This window comes from Amblyomma mixtum, chromosome 3 (genome assembly GCF_055824585.1).
Source record: "Amblyomma mixtum isolate Tamu chromosome 3, ASM5582458v1, whole genome shotgun sequence".
NCBI lineage: Eukaryota > Metazoa > Arthropoda > Arachnida > Ixodida > Ixodidae > Amblyomma > Amblyomma mixtum.
The window spans coordinates 404,180,098-404,201,601 of NC_143014.1; the positions used below are offsets into that span (position 1 = coordinate 404,180,098).

The 21,504-nt window shown below is 45.3% G+C and overlaps 3 protein-coding genes across 21 annotated transcripts in view; 1 reads left to right on the top strand and 2 right to left on the bottom strand.

Annotated features, from left to right (window-relative positions):
- The window catches only part of LOC149357439 (uncharacterized), a 478,435-nt gene that overhangs the window by 347,235 nt on the left and 109,696 nt on the right, over window positions 1-21,504 (bottom strand). The gene's annotated exons all lie outside the window — the stretch shown is intronic.
- On the top strand, window positions 3,402-5,365 carry LOC149357445 (uncharacterized). The gene has a single exon (XM_089577923.1). The coding sequence runs from the start codon at window positions 3,425-3,427 to the stop codon at window positions 5,363-5,365; it is 1,941 nt and encodes a 646-aa protein (XP_089434049.1). The 5' UTR covers window positions 3,402-3,424.
- Window positions 7,461-20,813, bottom strand: LOC149357446 (uncharacterized). Of its 3 annotated transcripts, none has more exons than XM_089584675.1 (7): window positions 20,720-20,813; window positions 18,833-18,902; window positions 13,812-13,895; window positions 12,770-12,907; window positions 9,619-9,692; window positions 8,818-8,895; window positions 7,461-7,712 (listed from the first exon to the last, which is right to left on the bottom strand). In XM_089584675.1, exons 1-7 carry the CDS (start codon window positions 20,796-20,798, stop codon window positions 7,684-7,686), a joined length of 552 nt encoding a protein of 183 aa, XP_089440801.1. In that variant the 5' UTR covers window positions 20,799-20,813; the 3' UTR covers window positions 7,461-7,683. The 3 variants fall into 3 exon arrangements, with proteins under 3 accessions (XP_089440801.1, XP_089440802.1, XP_089440803.1); XM_089584676.1 differs by lacking the exon at window positions 20,720-20,813 and adding an exon at window positions 16,750-16,874 and having other exon boundaries at window positions 18,833-18,893; XM_089584677.1 differs by lacking the exons at window positions 13,812-13,895; window positions 20,720-20,813 and adding an exon at window positions 16,750-16,874 and having other exon boundaries at window positions 18,833-18,896.

A 21,504-nucleotide genomic window follows, 5' to 3' on the forward strand; every position in this document is an offset into this window, starting at 1 on the left:
CCGCAAATACACTGAGCATTTCTTGTATTTCTTTCTGTGGCATTACCAACAGTACATTCTGTCAATGGTATTTAACAGGGCATATTTAGTTGTAAAGAAAATGTAAACATGCTCTTGCTGTTTACACTTGAGTCCACGTTTTGCAGCATGGTCCGAAAAGTAAATTTATGGTGACTTTCAAAGGCTACGATATATATTGTGGTATATGTTGCACCTCAAGTGCTTAATGATAAAGCTATTTTTCTCTGGTTACCTTTCAGAGCTTAAAATGAGGTATACGTGTTAATTCTTGGTGTCACAGAAAGCATCATTTCTTTCAAGAAGCAGCTTGTTTCCTTTATGTTTCAGGGAGATCGCCAGATTGGTAAGGGCTGAAGCTGACATGGAACCAGTGGAATGAAGAGCAGTACATCAATGTTAAGGTTTATGCAGGCAATGTTGCTACCTCTATTCCTTAGCAGCACTATATAACTGGTGTGGTGAAACTGTTATTGCTGATAAGATTTGTCATTACTGTTCATGTACCGTTTATTGTTTCTGCTTCACTGTGCTTTCTGGAAGCAGGCTTGCATCTTTTTATTCATGAAACATTGATCACAAGTTTTCTAAGTGTGCTCACTGTCTCGAGTCCCTGGCAGCAATATTTACCTGGTGTGGTCAACTGGTATCATTACAGCATTTATTTGTTATTACCACTTCATGCTGTGCTGTCTGTATGCTGTTCATTGTTTAAGCCAGCTTTGTTTAGATTTTTTATCAATGTGCCTACTTGCTATCACTACCTTTAGTTCCTGCCAGCAATATTTCATTGTTGTGGTGAATCAGTGTTGTTGCAGCAAATGTTTACTGTTTTTATTCGCATACTAATCTGTTGTTTCTTTCTGCTGTGCCATGTGCAGGCAAGCTTGTATTCTTTTCATAAAAGAAGAATCTTAATTGTTCTCTGTGTATGTGCTGCTAGTCGCTGCCTCTAGTCTTTAGAAGCAATATTTAACCGGTGTAGTGAACTGGTATCATTGCAATATTTATTTATTATTACCCCTTTATACTATGCTGTTTGTGTGCTTTTTATTGCTTTTCTTTTAAACCAAGCTTGTATCTTTCTTTTTTTTTCACTTTTTTAGTAACCTGGGCAGTTAAAATAGTAATATTTTGTCTGATGACTTTGCACATTGAACATTTTAACATACTGTCAAGAACAAAAGTGGTGTATGCCACTCAGTGGCCGATAGAGCCTTACAAAGCTGCATTGCCAAGCCATCTGCCAGTAGCATCTGGAATGAGATAACTGTTGGGGAGCTCTTTGTGTAGGAAAGTGACATGCTGGCTGGCAGGTAAAAAAAGGGTCCTCATCATTTTTATTGGTCCGAAACACCGCCCGAGGACGGTGCGGTGATGTAGTTGTCTGGCTCTACTGGCCCCGTCCCCTGCACTCGTGCTTCCTACACTACATCACCATCAAACTCACTGTAGTAAAGCATCATGCTTCAGCAATTTCATTGCTTTCTGTTTGAATTGATCATTGCTTATACTGTTCTTATCAGTATTTTGAAATGCCAGTAGCTTCTCGGACTCACACTTGGTGTTGAGAAATTTTGCCGTGCTTTGTTTCCTAGTGAATGTAGCATTGTGATTGGAGCTGTATTAGGCATATGTCTACAACATGGCAAATTGCTACCAAGCTTTATTTTGCCAGCTTCAATGCATGGTTTGTTTACCGTAACCTGTATTTGTAATGGTTCTGTCAGCCAGTGTCACCTTGAATTTTGTATTTCATTACTTGGTGTATGCATTGTTTTACCAGCACTTCTCATGCAACTAAATGAGAGCTTTAGTTTTACTGTGACGTCATCTTTTTCCTTGTGTTCTTCACCAGCTTTTAACTTTTATTGACACAGTTTGTTGGTATTGTTCTGATCTTTGTATTTGTTAAGTGCCAAACATTTTTTTTTTAGTAATAAATATTTTTGTTTGTATGTCAGTCTTTCTCTGCTACAGCCCCGCCGGGGTGATGCAGTGGTTAGGCGCTCGACTACTGTGCCCAAGGATGCGGGATCGAATCCTGGCTGCGGCGGCCGCTTTTCGATGGAGGCGAAATTCCAGAGGCCTGTGTGCTGTGCGGTGTCAGTGCGCGTTAAAGAACCCCAGGTGGTTGAAATTTCCGAAGCCCTTCACTACGGCCTCTCTCATAGCTCGAGATGCTTTGGGATGTTAAACCCCCACAAACCAAACCTTTCTCTGCTACAATTACACCTTGCTTGTCCCACTTTGTATGAAAGTGTGGTTGAGATCAGAAAAGCATTATTCATTCGTTTTATATTCCATAACTGACAGGAAAAACTTGTTCATGATAAATATATTTTTTTCCAGCAAAGTGTACTTTACATACCGCCCTGCAGCTGTGGTTAGGGCACTTGGATGCTGATCCCGAAGATGTGGGCTTAATCCGAACTACAAGAGCCACATTCCGATGGAGGCAAAATGCAATATCCTATGTACTGCGCAATGTCAGTGCACATTAAAGAACTTCAGGTGGTTGAAATTATGCAGGGAACTCAACTATGGCGTCTCTTATAGCCCAAGCACCTTTTTAAACTAGCTATCATTTTACTGCTTCCTGCCATGTGTTCCGAGAACACTGCATTATGTAAAAAGAACTGCCCTAAATAAGAATACTAAACTGCAGCTACAATGTTTACATGCCCTCCTTTAGTCTTGTCTTTTAGTGCAGCATATTTTCATGGAACTTCGTCTAGTATGAACTGCATGTGTGCTGCACAAGCATGTCCCCTGAATGTTATGGCGACGTGACTAATGTTTGATTTTAATGTTTTGTGAATGTGGATGAAACTTTGCTGCAATGTTGTTGTACATATGCTAAATATGGATGCAATGTTGTAGACAACATCGCAGCAATGTTTCTGTATGTATGTTGTCTTGACATGGCCAAAGGAGGACGCTAGCCACGTTGGTGCAACCTAAAAAGGCAATATTGGTACAATGTTTCAGCAACAATTTGTGCTACTAGGGTGTGCGTACGCTTAGATACTTGTATATCTCACGTCTAAATACCTTCCAATTCTGATATATAATCATTGGGTTGGTTTGGTTTATTGGGGTTTAACGTCCCAAAGCGACTGAGGCTATGAGAGACGCCGTAGTGAAGGGCTCCGGAAATTTAGACCACCTGGGGTTCTTTAATGTGCAGTGACATCGCACAGCACACGGGTCTCTAGAATTTCGCCTTCATCGAAATTCAGCCGCCGCGGCCGGGATCGAACCCGCGTCTGCCGGGTCAGCAGCCGAGCGCCGGAACCACTGAGCCACCACTCCAGGTGGTCGAAATTATTCTGTGGATCTCCAGGTGGTCGAAATTATTCCGGAGACCTCCACTACAGCACCACTTTCTCTCTTTCTTCTTTCTATGAATGCCGTCCGCATGGCGAAGTTGGCAAAGCGCGTTGCCGGCGATTGCGGAGACGCTTCCTGCAGTGCTGCCTCTGCTACACCGCTAGAAGAAGTCTGCGTTGCCACTTCCAGCGCCGTACCTTCCGAGTCAGCAATGCAAGGAGACGGCGTTTCAAGTGTGCCTGCTGTCCCGACCGCATCAACCTCGGCGATCGCGGCACCCTCTCTCGCGTCTGTCGCCGTGAGCAATGACGCATCGTCGACCGTGCACGTGAAAACGCACTTTCTGACGCCGGAGGAGATAGAGGCGGCGGAGGCACAACGTAATGCTGTGAAAAACAAACTCGGTGCCACGCCCGCGACGCTACGAAAATTTCAAGCGATGTCGCCCGATGCCGCACCTGCCACTGCTACTACCGAAGATGAGGTTTTTTGCCTTGTGAAAATGTGTGTGTTCGGCCACCTGCTCTCCAAAACCTTGTGCGAGCGCTGCCTTTCAACTGGACTGGCAATTCAACAAGGTACCCAGTTCGGACTGGCTACAAAGCTTGAGTTGGTATGCCCACATTGTGGGATTATTGCTAATTCTTGGAGTTCACCACGCCAGAACGCAGGAAACGCTTTTGAGGTGAACATCCGAGCCATTATGGCTATGAAGCAAATTGGAAAGGGGCAGACAGCTGTAAATGACTTTTGGGCTGCTATGAATGTATCTCACAGAGGACTTCATCACAAGACATACCAGGAACATCTGAAGAAGACATTCAGGGGCCCAGAGACTCAACGCATGGAGAGTTTCTATTCAGAATCAGCAGCTGCTGTGAAAAAGGTTTACCAGGGAATGGACCCAGGATTTACCAGAGACATTACTGTGGTCTATGATGGCACCTGGCACAAGCGCGGACACACATCCCACATTGGAGTTGGGGCAGTGATAGAGTATCACACTGGCCTCATCTTGGATGCAGTTGTCCTCTCAAACCAGTGCCTCGGGTGTCAAACAGGACCCAAACCTGAAGACTCCGAGTACTCAAGCTGGCGTGAGCAGCACATCTGCCAAAAAAACACCGATGCGAAGTCTGGAAGGATGGAGGTCGAGGCAGCCTCGATTCTTTTCGCCCGTTCACTGACAAAGCACAACCTCCGTTATACAACGATTGTGTCCGATGGAGACAGTGCCACCTACTCTGCCCTTGTGAAGGAGAATGTTTATGGGCTGGTCCCAGTTGTCAAAGAAGAATGCCTCAATCATGTGCAGAAAAGGATGGGGGCTGCACTGCGCAACCTAGTGCAAAAGAGTGATAAGGCGTTGGGAGGGAAAGGAAGGCTGACAAAGGCTCTTATCGACAAGCTGACGGATTACTATGGCTGGGCTTTGCGAAACAACTCGAATGACGCGGCAGCAATGCAGCGTGCAGTGATGGCGTCCTACCATCACATCACATCCACCGATGCGGAGCCTCACCACGACCTATGCCCAGAGGGCGCTGGCTCATGGTGCCGCCACAAGGCTGCTGAGGCAAATGGCTTACCACAACCAAGGCACAGGTACAATCTGCCAGGCTATGTCGCTGAGGCTATGCTGCCTGTTTATCAGCGCCTCTCCGAGCCTTCCCTTCTTCAGCGGTGCCTGGGAGCGAAGACTCAAAATGCATCGGAATCATTTCATTCTGTTCTGTGGTCACTGATGCCCAAGGAGCAGCATGCATCCCTGATTGCAGTGGAGACAGCACTGAATGATGCAGTGATGCGGTACAATGCTGGAAACCAAAGGGCCACCAAAGAAATTTCTCTGTCTGCGGGGCTCACACCTGGCCACCTAGCCATCCATCGAGCCGTGGAAAAAGATGCCCTGCGCATGGGAAAGGCTGAGAAGCGAGGTCAAGCGAAGACTGAGAGGCGGCAGAGAAAGAAAGCCTGCAAAGACACCGCAAACTATTCTGCGGGGACATTTTAGACCCAGAAATGTTGTGTCAAAACTTCAAGGGCCGTTTTCTCAAAATGAATATTTTTCCTGGTGTGGCTGCTTATGCAAGAAGTATCTCTGGAACCGCTAATCAGATTCCCACCAGGTTTTTTTTATTGTGTGCCTGAATAAATTTCTGAGGGCAAGACAGGCCCACTTTTTCAAGTTATTGAGTCTGGAATTTATTATAAGCAATCAAAATTAGGCTAATGCAAGTCTAATTAGTAACACTAAATTCAATGATGTGCTAAAACTTTTCAGCAAGGAAATTAAAAAAAGGGCTCTGTCTTGCCCTGTGGTACCTATTCAGGAACCTTCATAATGAATTTGACAGTGCTAACACATTTTGCAAGTTCTCCAGGCATATCATAAGGAACCTATGTGAACCATTCTGATATACTCCTGTAACTTGAGTACCAGTGTATGTAGCTCCATGAAACTTTGTAGTTATTCATATGTCTATGCCATGAGTGTACCCTGAAAATTTCATTCAGTTATCTCAAGAAACAAAAACGTTGGTGTTCGAAGGTAGCCCCCCCCTTAACATGAGTTTAAACGTCAAGTGCTAGTCATATATTCAGTTTCCCACATCAATCAGTTCACTGGATTGCAGATTGCACCCAAAACATGATCTCTATCACACCTTCAGTTAACCACATCAATCAGTTCACTGGATTGCAGATTGCACCCAAAACATGATCTCTATCACACCCAAAGAGAATAATCCGGCCTACCAGGCCTCCTCCTTGATGGCTTCCCTCACGGTCGGATGGCGGCCGGGCGTCAAAGAGCCACCTGCTACCACACTACGGCTGGTGGACTCAGCTGCATCCCAAATGGAGCTCTGAGAATCGATCGGCAGTGACCAAGGGAACGCAAGTCTCTGCTCCAAGGAAGAGGCAACTTCTGCAGCAACAAGACTCCTTGTATGGCAAAGGTGCCAAAGAGTGGCCAGATGTATTTTGTGCCACCTATGAATGCATGCAATACAAGGCAAAGCACGTCACCCGGACATCGCTGTTTTGCATGAGAGCAACGTGTGCAATGCAGGCCGCTTGTCTCAAGAGCCCACGCAAAAAATCGGGTGCTATTTTGCAAACAATGGATACCTGTTCAAGCGGCTCACTTTACGCAGCAGAAGTACTATCGCACTCAGTACGACTTACAACACGCATCAGGTGGTACAAGCTGATGTCACGAAGCAATGCGAGTGGGGCGCTCCTGCAAAGTTCTGTGTATAGCTGCCGAGCAGCGCACTCGATACAGTACTAAATGTCCAAACTGGCTCCACGCAACCACTTGCATATGATATAGTGAGCACAGGCTATGTACTATCGGGGACAAAAGCGGTATACTCCATGCGGCGGGAGCCGTAGCAACGAAAAACTGCATTGCAACACCATCTACAGGTGGCATCTGGGATCGAGACAGCCAATGCGTGACCTTTATTATCAGCAGGCATGTCGCTTGGCTCGTTTCAATGTTTCGGGCTTTAGCTCGCCAAAATGCCGCAGTTTTCCACTGTTCCGGCTCCCGCCGCCTGGAGCATACCACTTTTGTCCCCGATAGTACATTGTGAGCAATGCAGTAAAGAATTTTTATCTTTTGCGCGTAGCACTTCTAGCCGAAAACATGGATTTCGCCGATGGCAGTCCGAAGCCTGGGCCGGCCTGCACCTCTCAGTTTTGAGAAAAGGAAAGGTGCATGGCTAGTTCATTTTGTCAGTGCCGACTTCGAGCTCTTGAGGCGTCCACCGACAAAGTGAACTAGCTATGCGCCTGTCCTTTTCTCATAACTGAAAGAGGGTTTACACCGAAGATAAGACTGGAAATAAGACTGTCTTATTTGCTTCATGCAAGCCACGCCTTCACGCTCACTCTTTCGCAAGCTCTTTCTCCGTGAGCTTGAAGTGCAAAGGAGACTGGCTATGCCATGCCGCACATCTTAGCCGATGAGAAAGCGGAGTGGCCACATAGAACGCTGGTACACTTTGCGCCACTTATAAAAGTATAGCAGGGGTAAGCAAAGAAGGGAACGGGGATGAGGGGCTCGTTATAAATATGAGTGAAGCCAACTGCCACAGAAACCAAGGGACACAGGTTTTTTTTTTAATTAATTTATTTATTTAGTGCTGTTGTTTTCGATTTAGAATATTACTGAATATGTTATCACTTAAAGCCAATTGATTAGAAAAGCAGAAGAAAAAAAAACGGCGTTTGACCGACTCCAGATGCCTGGGACCGCAGGTTTTTGAAGTTGACGCATGGGTGGATCCAGCTTCATATTCTCCCCTAGAAGCCATGCCGCTTTCACCATTCCGTCCCGAAGACTCCTGTGGCTGCGGAGGAACAAAAAAATTACCGACGATTACGTTACTTCCTAATGCGAAATTTGAGCGCAGCAAATAAGCTGTTTCACCTTTTCGATAGATTGAGGCAAAGAAATCGAGCAACACATGTATGCGCTATCACAGAATTTTTTTTTTAGCAGACGGAGGACTTCCATCGGTCGTCTCGCTCATGGCTCAGAAAGAACTGGCAGATAATTTCACAGTGGCGAACGGCAACGGCAATTTCGGCTCGGGCGGTGCACATATACAGATCCACCGCCACCAATCTGGCTCTCTGATTGCCACCGCACAGGGGTTGCATTGGAGGAGGAGCGAAGAAAGGAATTAAGTTCGAGCCGGCGCTTTGACAACCGGAGACTCGCAGGAAGAGGGGGGAGGGGGGCGGCGTGTACACCCAGCGGCAAACGATGGGGGCAGAAGCGCGTGCAGCAAGCGGACAACACGATAAAGGGAGGAGGGAAGAGATAGCAGCGACTGACTGATGCCGCTGACGCCGATAGTGAGTCAACCCCAGCTGCGGATGAAAGGGGGGCGGAGCTGGTTACGAGGCCGACGACAACGCCGACGACGACGCCGACGCGAAACCCAGGAACGGACGCCAAAGAGCTGCGCTCTAAAAACAACCACGTGCCGCCGGTGGGATCCGAACCCACGTCCTCCGAATTACGTGTCCGGTGCTCATCACATCAGCGATAAGTCAGGACGTGCTACGTCCGCCGCTTAAGAACGTCTGCACATGGCATCTGTTAAGTACGATCGTCGGCTAGACTTGGCACATAAATTGCAGCGGCAAGTTCGGGGTGCGATCATTGTGGGGAATAAAAAATTTAATTTTGCGAACAAAATTCAGGAGCGTGATCATTACGCGAGTAAACACAGTAGATATCTTGTTCTAACTGTAAGTTTCTTAATGCTTGTGCAAAAAAGTTTGTTTTCATTCCTGATTGGTGACCCCTTAGATTTGACTAAAAAAGAATCTGCAAACCAGCTCCACACTGAAGCTTGGTTACACATACTGCAGTAGTTCACAGTCCCAAATATAGATGCTACACAGTTGCAAAGTGAACGAAGGCATAAAAGCAAGAATACCTACCTGTCGTCAAAGTAGCCATGAAAGCCAGCGATGTGTTTGTGGCTGGGGCTTCAATGCGCTTCAGTCTCGGCCGTTGACCTGAAAGACGTAAAAATAATGTATGAGAACAGAACTGGACGATACACAATAGATTCAGCAAAGCAATGAACGGTGTAGCAAGCACACTACGTTTATCACGAAAGCAGTGCACCGCAATTTCATTGTGTTGTGTTAGGTATTAGAGTGTATAAGCAATTGAGGCCATCAAGCACCAACCAGAGCTAAGGTTCAGTGGTTTGTTTTTGTGTTGCAAACTAACACATCCTAATTAGATGCTCCAGGGTGGCTGTGAGCTGTGGTGTAGGTCACAGATGCGCCTCGGATCTGTGTGGCTATGGCTGTGGGGTAGGCCAGAAGCTGCAGCTCCTGTTAGACCCCTATCCTGGGAACCTCCACATGCCACGGGTGTGGCCATAAAAATTTTAAAAACTATGAGGTAGAGTCAGGTCGCATGCCATATGTCTAATCCTTGCTCTCTCTCTCTGCTCTGCTGTGAAACGAAAAACCCAAGAGATGAAATCTGCAACCGACGGAGTTACATGTTCGGGAGGAATCACTCAAACTGCATACCACCTAGGTAAACTAAAATTCAGCCCGCCTAGGACTTCCCACAGATATGTGCACAGAAGAGTATTCAAAAGTTCTATATCTAGAACACTGGTATCGCATCGTGTTCCAAGAAGTCAGATCAAGGTGATATGCGAAATTCGCGGTAATTCTCGCCAAGTCCGCCCCGGCATCGGTGGGGCCCGCTGGACTCACCTGCCACCAGAGCCACCGGAACCACCGGGCTGAAAGTGGCGTTGATTTTTACACCGTCTTGAGCTGGTCTGGAGCTGCATGGTGCATCCGTAATTATTGTCGATGTTCCTCATTAAGGGATCGCGCCACAAGCAAAGCGTGTCACACAGTACATGCAATGTCATCGAAACTGACTGCAACATCTTTCAGCAAATACACAGGTTGTTTTGTATTCAGTTGATTTTTTCGCACCATAAGATGCTTACACTTCCGCGCTCTAAACGCAGAGTTAAGAGCCTTTTGTACTAGAGCACTTCAAAGTTTGCAGCAGTTCCAATTCATGCAAAACGCTACGTTCTAACAACCTGTGACACAGGATGTGTGTCCTATTGCTTCATATTCGCTTTGAAGCAAGCCATTTGGTCTGCCGGTATCATCTACATGATTTTGGAGATAAGAACTACGCTATTAATTTCACTTTTATGTCCAACTTTTCTCTAATCCTATTTTTTCTCTGCTGTCATGCCTTTATCACCGCAGTGGAGGGGAGGATTTATCGTGTTCCTCTAGACTTCTGGCGCCCTCCTTGAAGCATGGTGCATTAGAAATGCAGTGACTGCAATGCCGCAGAGGATGATAACTTGTTTTTATCTACAAGCGTGCTACATGAAACTCTTAAACAGTGCCACCGCAACAGATGGCAAGTTTCACTTTTAGGTGACCTGCAGTTCGTCCTTTGTTGTCGACAGCTCACCGACTGCCTATCTTTACATCGCGAGCCCCCCAACAGGCAAGGATCTATGAAGAAGGCGAATATAACCGTTTGCTGGCGAGGAAAAACAGCGATTCGATGCTGTCCTGTAGTCAATTCTTCTTTAAATAAGCTGTATTTACACGCAGCAAATACAGCCTCTAAACCTTCAACTAATAAAGGCCGTCCCTCTGTGACCGCGCACCGCTCATGTGTCCAGCCACAAGCACAAGATATTGGTGTTTTGCCATATTAATATGTTCTTGAGCTAAGAAGAGTAATTTTATGATAGTGGAATGGTATCCACTTCCTGCAGAAAGACAAGCCAGTTGTCACGTTTAGGAGCTTTATTTCACTCTTTTAAAAGACTGATATGAGAATCTGTTTAAAATAACTAACACGAATCCAGCCTCTTGTCAACCTGATATGATAAACACAATTTCACGAACGCGGAAACGCTGGTCAGAGAATTTCATGCCTCTGTCGTGCTAATATAAACGACTACAATATCGCTTCGAAACTCGAACATAATGTGATCATTTACAGACCAACTAAATATTTCCACACTATGATTGAAAATCCACTCAGAGATTCCGCAGATCTCCATCTGAAGATAGAGTTAGCATTGAATGGTCCTAAATGAAATAAAAACAACTATGACTTACCGGGCGCTCCAATGCCCGTCGATGGCCCTCTCTTGATCTAGTGAGTGCCGCATCGATAAGACAAAACCGAACAGTCTTCTTTTGGCTAAACAGCTCGTTTATTCGGGCTCAAATTTCGCACTGAGGTTAAATTTGGCTCCAAATTTTGTTTACAATGCGTTTAGTGTGGGTACTTGCTTGATTAATTATGAATTAATCTGAAATCTCTAATCAAAATAGCAATCTTTCGCAGCATTAGTACCGACAGCGCCACTTCACGCCCACGGGTCAGCGAGAACTGTATTGGGCACGGTGCTAGAATTTCTTGGGATGGCACGATGGCACCTCCGGAGGCAAGAGGCATGGGTAGGGACTTTCTTTGTCCACCTGGATGTGGCGTTACCTAGAGTTACGCCGTCTGCGCCTGTGATCAGCTCCATTACGCGTTGTCTCCTATAGGTGACGCTGTAAACTCTGAAGATGCGGCGAGCAGTAGCACGAGAAGGTACTCGTACAGCTTCCACCCTCACCTTTGATCACGTTCCACGAGACGGTCGCGGTAATGCCGGGCGTACAGTCGTCTACACACCTGTGTACACTGCTCGAATAGCGCGCCAGAGCCTACAAGTATGTCATTTACGAGTGGCTTAGAGCTCAAAACAAAACCTCATCGCACATGTAGATTCATATAGGTCATGCTTAAGTTTTCAACTCTTCAAAAATTGTAGGGCAGATTTCAGCTACGCGACGTGACAAACCGGATGCGTGTTCGCTCTGCGGGGATGCGAGTGGCTAACCCACTGGGCACTGCCGGGGGATGAGCGAAATTTCTCGGAAGGGCAGAACCGGGCAATGAGGCAAGCAACACTTGGAGCGCCGCCAGTGCTCGCCACTTGAAGCTGTCACTTGGTCCCTCGCGCAAAATTTCGCAATACACAGAACTAAGCCTTATATAAAATCCTGCGCGTCATAAGGTGGATAAGTCTGAGTGCCAATCTATGATGGTTAAGAAGACTGGTGTGGGGAAGAAATGCAGACTAAGCTTGCGACAGTAAAACCGGGTGTAACATCAAGGCATTGGAAAGCAAGCCAGATCCGAACATGCGCCTTCTCAATGCATGTGACAGTCTGCTCCCCGAAAATCGTTAAGAGATTCTTAGCCAAAGGATTCTTTGTTGGTTTATGGGGCTGAACGTCCCAAAGCAGCTCAGGTTGTGAGGGGTGCCGTAGTGAAGGGACTGGAAATTTCGACCACCTGGAGGTTTAACGTGCACTGACATCGCACTGAAATATTAACCAAGTTGAGGCAGAGGGATCCAATTAAATACCTCAAACGGGTACGGAAGACGCATTACAAGGCTAGATTAGTGTTGAGTTCATTTTATGGCTCATAAGCGACTAAGGTCTGTTTTGGTAAACTACTAAAAAGTTTCGTAAACTACTAAAAATTTTCGAGCTAAAGAAATCAACTCGCCAAGTATCAACTTCCATTTCACCTCCAGCAAAGCTGCAGCTATCGGCTAAAACAACACCACGCTGCTTATCAGTTGTTTTTTGCAACATTACCGAACTCCAAGAGGGCCATAATTTGTTCACAGTTCGAATGTTTTGATGAAGCCCATGCATTTGTTCGCGTAAACCGGCAGTTCAAAATAAGCGAGTTTGCATTAACGAGATTCAGCTGCATTAATGTAAGTAGTGGTTGCAGTTTAGGGGCGGTTTAGCACTATAGTGGGAACTAAGTCTATGGACCAATTACTACTGGACTAAGGCCTACCTGGACGAGTGACGGCGACACGGACAACGTGACCTGCTTGCATGTTGGGGCTTCCAGGGGTTCTGACGTAGCCGTGCGCCCCCCAGGCTGTTCTTTCTTTTCCGGCAGGAAACGCAAGTCTTTTCCCAAGCAAGGAGGCTGAAAAGGAATAAAAAGGATGCTAGCAGTAATAGTAAAAAAAAATCTCACAGGATGGTTACAACAGCATAACTCGAGCAACAGCTATTTGCGATGAATGCAATACTGGCTTTCCTTACTGGCATTTCTCGGAGTGTACGTGCCTTAGTCTCGTCAACGTGTTCTCACTCGCAATGCCACTGGGTTCCCACCCACAGTGCGGCGCGTTGCCCTGGCAAGTTGCAGAGACATTGTGCGTGACAACACGGCATGCTGACCAATCATTGTGACGCGCTATTGCACCCAAGTCACCACCGCATAACCGGGAAATGTGCCCTTAGTAAAGTTGTGGTTGGTTGATGGGGTTTAACGTCGCAAAATGACTCAGGCTATGAGAGACGCCGTAGTGAAGGGCTCCGGAAATTTCGACCACCTGGGGTTCTTTAACGTGCACTGACATCGCACAGTACACGGGCCTCTAGTAAAGTTGTAGTGGAGTTCATTTAGGGTTTAGCGCCTAATCATTGTAAACACACCGTGAAGAAGGGTGCGGCTTGTTTTATTTAGAAGGTTAGTCACAACGCAGCAAGTAATTATTCGTCCAGACTACGTTATCTCCTGTTTTTACTATACGCAGATATTCCTGAACATTTCACTGAGCGCAAAAATGTTTTAAAACTAAAACAGAAATCGAAGACAGGCATGGAAAAGTGCCTGTCATCTCAAACAGCTACCAAACAGCTATGATTTTCCAAAAGTGCTCTGGCGCAATCTTGCCTACCAAACACAGTGATAACCCTTATGCTACCGGCGATACACAAAGCGCCAAAGTCGAGGTCCGAAACGATAAGAACACTTCGCGAGAGTTTTCGATTCTGCCGCGAGTGCCTTAACACGAGCTTCAACGTGATCTGTGCGGACATACCATGAGTCGGGATCCTTCCTGATGTTCGGGGTGGTCAGAGGGTGCTCGCTCTCTTTGGTGGGCATGAATCGGGACCCTACAAGACTGAGAGGGAAACTCAACTGTGATGAAATATTGAAGCAATTTTTGGCAGTGGATATGAGGTGGCAACCAAATTGGCCGCACCCTTTTTGATTAGTCGGACGTACAGTTCGAACTTAATTTTTATGTACTCGGGAAAGGGATATAAAATAGAATGTCTCTGAGCATTGTCACCGTTTCACTCGAGAAAGAAACAACAAAAGAAAAGGAGTAGATGCAACTGATAGTTAATACGAATCAAGCTAAGGCAACAGTTTTCGTTTTGCTTAAAATTATCGTGAAAGCGAGTGCTGCTGTTCAAATTGCCAATACCGAGAAGGCACCGAAGAACAAAACGTCCGACGCCACAGCCAAAAATGTGACCAGAAGAGAACAGAAAACTGAGGGCGGTGGGCGGACGGGCGGCCAGGAGCTTTTCATAAACAGGTCGAAGGGTGCCGGCACGTTCGACACTAGACTGTGCTCGTAGAACAGGAAAGAATTGAAAAGTAAGCTCCAGCACGCTTTACCCGGAGTCCAAAAAAAAATCGTCTTTTTTTTTTGTGGTCATGAAAGGGCTCCTGTAATCGTCATGTAAGCAGAACTCCGTCACCGGCAATCTGAGTGGCTGGGGCTGCCTTGGCAAGTCAACACTGCGTGCAAGCTTGTGCTGCATGTGTGCAGCGCATGGTTCGCATTTGTGGCACCTAATCTTTGGCACTGGGCGAGTGAAATCGAAATGGGCTTGTGAAATGCGATTTTGTTTATTTTTCGTGTTTTCTGTACAGTAAGGAGATTAACTGCTGTTTGCACGCACCGATTTCAGCAAATCTACCCTCACTGATGTCTGGCTCATTCTCATGAAGAACCCTGCGCACGCCTATGGATGCTATTCAAAAACTTGTCTAAGCATCTTAGCTGCCGACGCTATACAGGCACTCATGATCTCGGCAGCCAGTGCGGGAGCACACGTGTGTAGAATTCGGTGCATGGAATATGCGTGATGAGTGACTACTTTCCTCGAGCATCAAAACTGTGAAAATTGGCCAAATAGCCCGACAAAGCCTGGGCGGCTCACTACCACATCTATGCGTCTCAGGCTATGCTAGGGGAGCCACGAGGCCAGTCGGCCACGACAATAAATCTCTCATCCGCTCCGTCGTCAGCAAACAAACAAACAGTTATTGAACGTGAATGAGAGTGAGCGAACGTGAATGAGAGTGAGAGTGAGTGGACATGAGGGTGGTTGAATGGTTGTGAGCACCAGTGAGTCATTGTGAGAGCAAGTGGTCATGACTATGAGTGAGTGGTTGTGAGTGTGAGTGGACATGAGTATAAGTGAGTGTGAGTGGTCATGAGTGTGAGTGAGTGGTTGTATGAGTAGAGAAGCGTGCAAGTGTGAGTGAGTGGTTGCGAGTGTGAGAGGACATGAGTGCATGTGTGAGTGAGTGGTTGTGAGTGTGAGCGGACTTGAGTGCGAGTGTGAGTGAGTGGTTGTGAGTGCGAGTGGTCATGAGTGTGAGTATGTGTGAGTGGTTGTGAGTGTGAGTGGTCATGAATGTGAGTGAGCCACCTCTCATGGTGACGCGGTATGTATTCCAGACATGTCAGCATAACCAACATATAGAACCACAATGAACTGGAACCACAACAGATAAGGCTCCAGAAGCAAAGGCTCAAAGTTTTGCACTCAATATACACCGCCAGGATAGGCACTGATAAGGGAAAGTACCTCTAAGCACCCCACTATATTTCTAACAAGGCAGACCGCAGTTTTAAAATATGGGAAATTACTGCAAAACGAACTACAAAAAGTACTAATTTTTTCCCAATCGTTCCCCATGCCGCCGTGCTTTCAGCGTCCCACGCTGCCAAAACATAAGAACACAAAAACCAAGACGGTATTAAAGACGAGAAAAAGCAGTAAGAGAATAAAAAAGCAATTAGAACACTATTCGAACACACGTGCATGTGCACGTGTGCATTCAAACACACGTGCAAATTGGTTACCCAGCACACTACCCAAGACAATACATCAGCTTTCCGGTGCCCGCCAACAATGGTGACACTAGGCCGCAAAAGCCATACTTTACCCCTAAAAACAACTTTTGAACCACCGCAGTGGCTCAGTGGTTACGGCGCTCAGCTGCTGACATGAAACATGCGGGTTCGATCCCGGCCGCGACGGTCGAATTTCGATAGAGGCGAAAATCTGCAGGGCCATGTCCTGTGCGATGTCAGTGCACATTAAGTGGGGACATGGGTCTTGAAACATTTCTTTTAATTACAGGTAGAATGCAATGAAACTGCACAGACTTATTCAGTTTTTTCTGCTGATTTCAAATATGCAATGTGTTTATTTCTAGGCCAATTATTTCCTGCGATATTAATATATATCATGCCATTGTCTGCTCAAACAATAGAAAAAAATGGGCCACCAGAAATTTAATTTTAATATGTGGGTAGGTACTACAATGTGTGAGGAATGCAATGCTGGAAGCAGTTTTCAGTTTTTTTCCGTGTGGACAAATGGGTTTAATAGTTAGTTTCATGTGTGTCATGTGTTTTCTGACACTGTATGTCTGGTTAACTCACTTGAAAACTAACTATTAAGCCCATTTGTGCTGAGGTTGTCCACGCGACTTCGCACCTGCTACTAACCACAAAAGGCCATCATGCAAATTTAGCTTGTCCAGTTATAGCCTTTATTCGTAGAGTGTCGGTCTGTGAGTGGGAGCTCAATACTTCACTTTAGCAGCGGTCAAGGAGCACTGAATTCGTCCTCCCTTACCCTTGAGACAAGCGGATTCAGTATATGCCGATGCGATGTGTCATCCCTTGACATGCACAAAAAAACTACATTTTATACTTTACTTACTGCATTTTCAGCCTTTCCCACTCGAGGAGCCGGCTGTAATAACGCTGCCGTTCTTTTGGTCGCGACGAGACTTTGAAAATACGGCGTCACAGAAGGGACATAACCAGGGCAGCCAGGGGTGATTTCTGCATAGAAACCACAAAAAGTGCTCTTTGCAGCGCCAAAAAGCGAAACCTTACGCACATTTAAAAGGTGCCATTCTGACTTAAGCGGTGATTTTTTTGCACCAAAAATTAAGTGCTTATGTGCAAAATGTTGGAAATTCAAATTTTCTTTGGATTAACTTATGGAGTTCTGACGACATTCTGGCTGCCTTTTTTTTTTCGCGGCAGTGAATATTTTTGAAGTGTGCTCTATACTTTCCCAAGTCCTAATGAATTCTGGTCGAGAGGACAGCGACATGTTGGATCAAGATTGTTGCCCAGGTCTGGGTTTTCTTGACATTCCCAAACTGTGTGAAATAGTGTGCCAGGTGCTCCACAGAAGGGGCAGAATGAATTGCGTATGTCTTGATACCATTAGCTCATAAAGTAGGGATTGGACAGTTTGCAGCCGCCGGATGATGTGTTCTTCAAATTTGCTACGGCTTTTGTGAGCTAGAAAATATTTCCTTGTAACAATCTTATCGTAATCTTTAGTTTCAGCGTAGCTTAGTAAGGGTGAGGCATCGTTAATGGTGTCAGAGAGAGGCTGCGTGCCAGACGCTTGGAGGAGGGCAGCTCGAGCAGCTGTGTTGGCCACCCCATTGGCCGTCGTTGAGAGGTACCCTAGTGTCCAGACCATCTGGACATTCTGGGGATTGGACGTTTTGAAAATGTTCCAACATGGAACGCCCACGCGGCCCCTAATATAACTAAGTACCGCTACGTGTGAGTCGGACATAATCGTTTCCTTGCTATTCTTGGATATTGTTAGTGCGATAGCTGCTTCTTCAGCCGATGTGGTATCCTATACAAACTATTTCTCACCGGAACAAGCTGCCAATTGGAGCTGCGAGTGCTCATCGTGATGTATTTTTATGGCTAATCAATGATTGGTGATTTAACTGTTCTTTCAAATATTAGTTGAACAAATGCACTGCTGCTTCTTCGGTTGTATATTATTTGTTTAATTTATCTGTATACATTGCTTCTTTGTCAACCCTCACTCCCCCTTTGCTCTTTCTCTCATGTGGTTTTATTCAACTGCTCATCACTTTAACGTTGTACCCACTCCCCTGCTATAAAGCTTCGGAGCTGCAGGGTGTACTGAAAATAAATAATAAAATAAACTGCATGCTTGCTATGCAAAAGCTCAAAGGATAAACTTCCGAGTAACAGACTAAAAGGTGCACGAACCCCAGCATAGCAGCACATGAAATAAATGCGCTCACTGAGTGCCCTTTCAATCGTCCGCAGAAAACATGGCAGAGATAGGCAAGTTGTCTACTAGCGCTGCTTCATGGAACCCCTGAGAGAGAGCCCATGTAGCTGTCGCTCGTTTTAAAAAGCAGAAGAGCCTTAGTCATGCCGCCAAACTTCAGTTTGGTTGCCTGATCCTCCCAGCAGTGCAGCCTGTATAGAGATCCAGCAGCCTATAAGCTAGAATTTCTAATAAGTTGCCGTAATTGTCGAGCAGTCATGTCTGAATACGTTGCTGAGTAAAGACTAAGATGAAAAAGAATGCCAATTTCATTGAAGTGGAAAGTTTCCATACGTTTACTATTCACTGGCTTGTAACCGTACACAGGAAATGTACCAGGTGTTTCAGGGAACACATTAAAAATTAAAAAAGGCTTTTTGGAGAAAAAAAATGGCATTTGAGGCACAGTATTACTAGTGTTGGCAAACCAAGAAAACTGGTCAACTGTCTTCAGTAGTAAGCTGGTTAACGCATTTTTAACTTTTTACTTGTAGAGTTAGGCACCTAGCTGCAAATAGAGATTTGTACCCGGTCGCTAGTAATAGCCATATCAGTTCTTAGCATTTCGAAAGCTACCCTTGGCGCTCTGGCTTGACAAAGTTTGGCTTTTTTCACTAGCCACATGGACTGGAGGGGTTACTTGACATGCACAAAAAAACTAGTTATTTTATACTTTACTTACTGCAATTTCAGCCTTTCACGCTCGAGCTGCTGTCTGTAATAACGCTGCCTTTCTTGTGGTCCCGACGAGACTGAAAATACGGCATCACAGAAGGGACATAATCAGGGCAGCCAGGGGTAATTTCTGCATAGAAACCACTAAAAGTGCTTATTGCAGCGCCAAAAACCGAAACCATAAGCACATTTAAAAGGTGTCATTCTGACTTTAAGCGGCAATTTTTTGCGCCCCAAATGAAGTGCTTATCTGCAAAGTGTTGGAACTTCAAAATTTATTTGGATTAACTTATGGAGTTCCGACGTCATTTTGGCTGCCTTTTTTTTTGTGGCAGTGAATATTTCTGATGTGTGCTCTAAACTGTCCCAAGTCCACTCTCCCCGAGTTTCCTAACTTTTGTCTTTTTAAAATTTAGCGAGGGGCTAGATTCTTCTCCCCCAAGTAGTGAAGCTACAACAAGGTTTAGACACCTGAAATGAATTGTACCTCACTGTTGTCCCCACTCTGGCTCAGATGCTTTCCACACCAAGTGATCCTGGTCACTTTGCATGCTTCCGAAAATCCACCCCCTCCCCCCCCCCCCCATTCTTATCCAACCCTTATTCCTTTCCCTACTCGTACTGCAACTGGCGCCTGGAGCAAACTTGCACTTCCCTCTGCTAAATAACAAGCACAGGATGTCTGCCGGATCTTAGCTACTAACATCTGCCAACGACGTGCCCAGAACCACTCCATGTTTTAAGAATGCTCGAATCAATTACCGTGTATTGTACCCGGGAGCACCCTTTCATTCTTGAGAGGGCATTTCTCATAATATTTTCATTAATTTTTCTGGCCGGCGTCACAGTCAGTTACCCCACGATTTGTGCGTATGCTTAGATACTTGTATATCTCACGTCTAAATACCTTCCAATCCCGATGTATAATCATTGGGGCCACCACTAAAAACTGTATGAAATGATGTCTGCAAGCATGGTTAGAGTCCTAAAACCTCCGCCTTCATTGAACGCATCTTCGCCAATGTCACCTCTTTTCCCCCTTATGCTTCCTCCCACCCTTAGAGAGTGTGGAGATAGCGGTCTCAGTCTCAATGGAGATGTCCTCGACTGACCGTCCAAGCTCCCATTCCATGGGTTTCATAGCTTAAGCCCTAAGCTGGCACTAGCAGGCTATGGCTTCAAAGCTGAAAGCATTTTCATCTTCCTGTATTAAAATCATTTGCTTCTCTCTCTTCCATTCTCATATCACATACCATTGCAAACCATGGCCTTGCACATTTAAAACCTATTTGGACACAACTGTTTCACTCGAAAAATTAGCGGTGTGAATAATGCCCTCTTCAGGTCTATTGCATTCGAGCAGTGATTTAGTTTTCAGGATGAAAATACTTCTCTTCACAAAATCCTCTTAACTGATTGTCTCCATTTCAAACGATAAGGCAATATGTAATAATCACTCATTATGGTTAGCCGTCGTTAATTCACCAGTTAACGAAAACACGTATGGCCAATCACTGTTTCAGTATCATGGTTCAAAATAAGGAAAACTTTGCCAATAGAAGCCTGCTTTCAACGTGGTGTCCTCCATAAAGAGGTTCCATCTTTCAAAGGTCAGTTAAATAACTTGAGATGCCTACATGGAGCCAATGCTTTGTAATAAAATTATATCATTCCTGCATTGACGTGGTGTGTTTTCTGTCATTCCAACTGATTACACTATTGTTCAATCCTCTTTTGTAAGCTGCTGCACTTATGCATGCATACTGTATGTACCAATGCATGCTTTCGCTATTGACCCAACAGTTGTTTGCTGGTGTTTCCTGTGCAGTTTCATGATGAAATAAATTGAATGGGCATTTCTGGTGCTTCTCTGGAAATGAGCTTGCGACCTCACCTGGCGTACTTCCTGTGTTGTCGACAGGAAGATGACCAACAAGACACCCACGCGACGACAGCACTCTAGATGGAAACATGGAGAAAGAAATATATATATGGAATACGAAAAGATGGAAGTTCTCAAATATAAATTCATACAAATGATTTTCAACCATGCTACACACGTACTGCATACGCACTTGAAATTCCGAATATTAGTTCACCCCACACCAAAGTTCTGTCATTAAAAAATGTAGTGAAAATGGAGGGCCACATCTAGCTGCAATCCATTTCGATATGTCAAAAGATTATCATATTATGCACGAAAGTAGTGCTTACCTTGAATATTTATTAAAGGATGCTGTAACAAGGCATTTATGCAGCCAAAAAAAACTTTTACTCACGTATATTGAGCTCTGGACACACCTACCCAAAATTAAGTACACCATTAAATGTTTTCGGGTTACACTAGACAGATAATTTGACTCCAAGCCACACGGTGATAACTTAAGCCCTGAGCTGGCACTAGCAGGCTATGGTCTCAAAGCTAAAAACATTTTTATCTTCCTGTATTAAAATCATTTGCTTCTCTCTCTTTCATTCTCATATCGCATACCATTGCAAACCATGGCTTTGCACATTTAAAACCTATTTGGACCCAACTGTTCGACTGGAAAAATTACCATTGTGAATAATGCCCTCTTCAGGTCTACTGCATTCGAGCAGTGATTTATTTTTCAGGGTGAAAATATTTCTCTTCACGTAATCCTCTTAACTGATTGTCTCCATTTCAAATGATAAGGC

What these genes read in the sequence shown, in the direction of transcription:
- LOC149357445 (XM_089577923.1), top strand. Translation starts at nt 3,425, where the DNA reads ATGAATGCCGTCCGCATGGCGAAGTTGGCAAAGCGCGTTGCCGGCGAT.
- LOC149357446 (XM_089584675.1), bottom strand. Translation starts at nt 20,798, where the DNA reads ATGTTTCCATCTAGAGTGCTGTCGTCGCGTGGGTGTCTTGTTGGTCAT. An exon ending in CAACACAGGAAGTACGCCAG is followed by an intron (nt 18,903 to 20,719) that starts GTGAGGTCGCAA and finishes CCGTATTTTCAG; the next exon opens with TCTCGTCGGGACCACAAGAA. An exon ending in CGTGAAAGGCTGAAATTGCA is followed by an intron (nt 13,896 to 18,832) that starts GTAAGTAAAGTA and finishes TTTCCCTCTCAG; the next exon opens with TCTTGTAGGGTCCCGATTCA.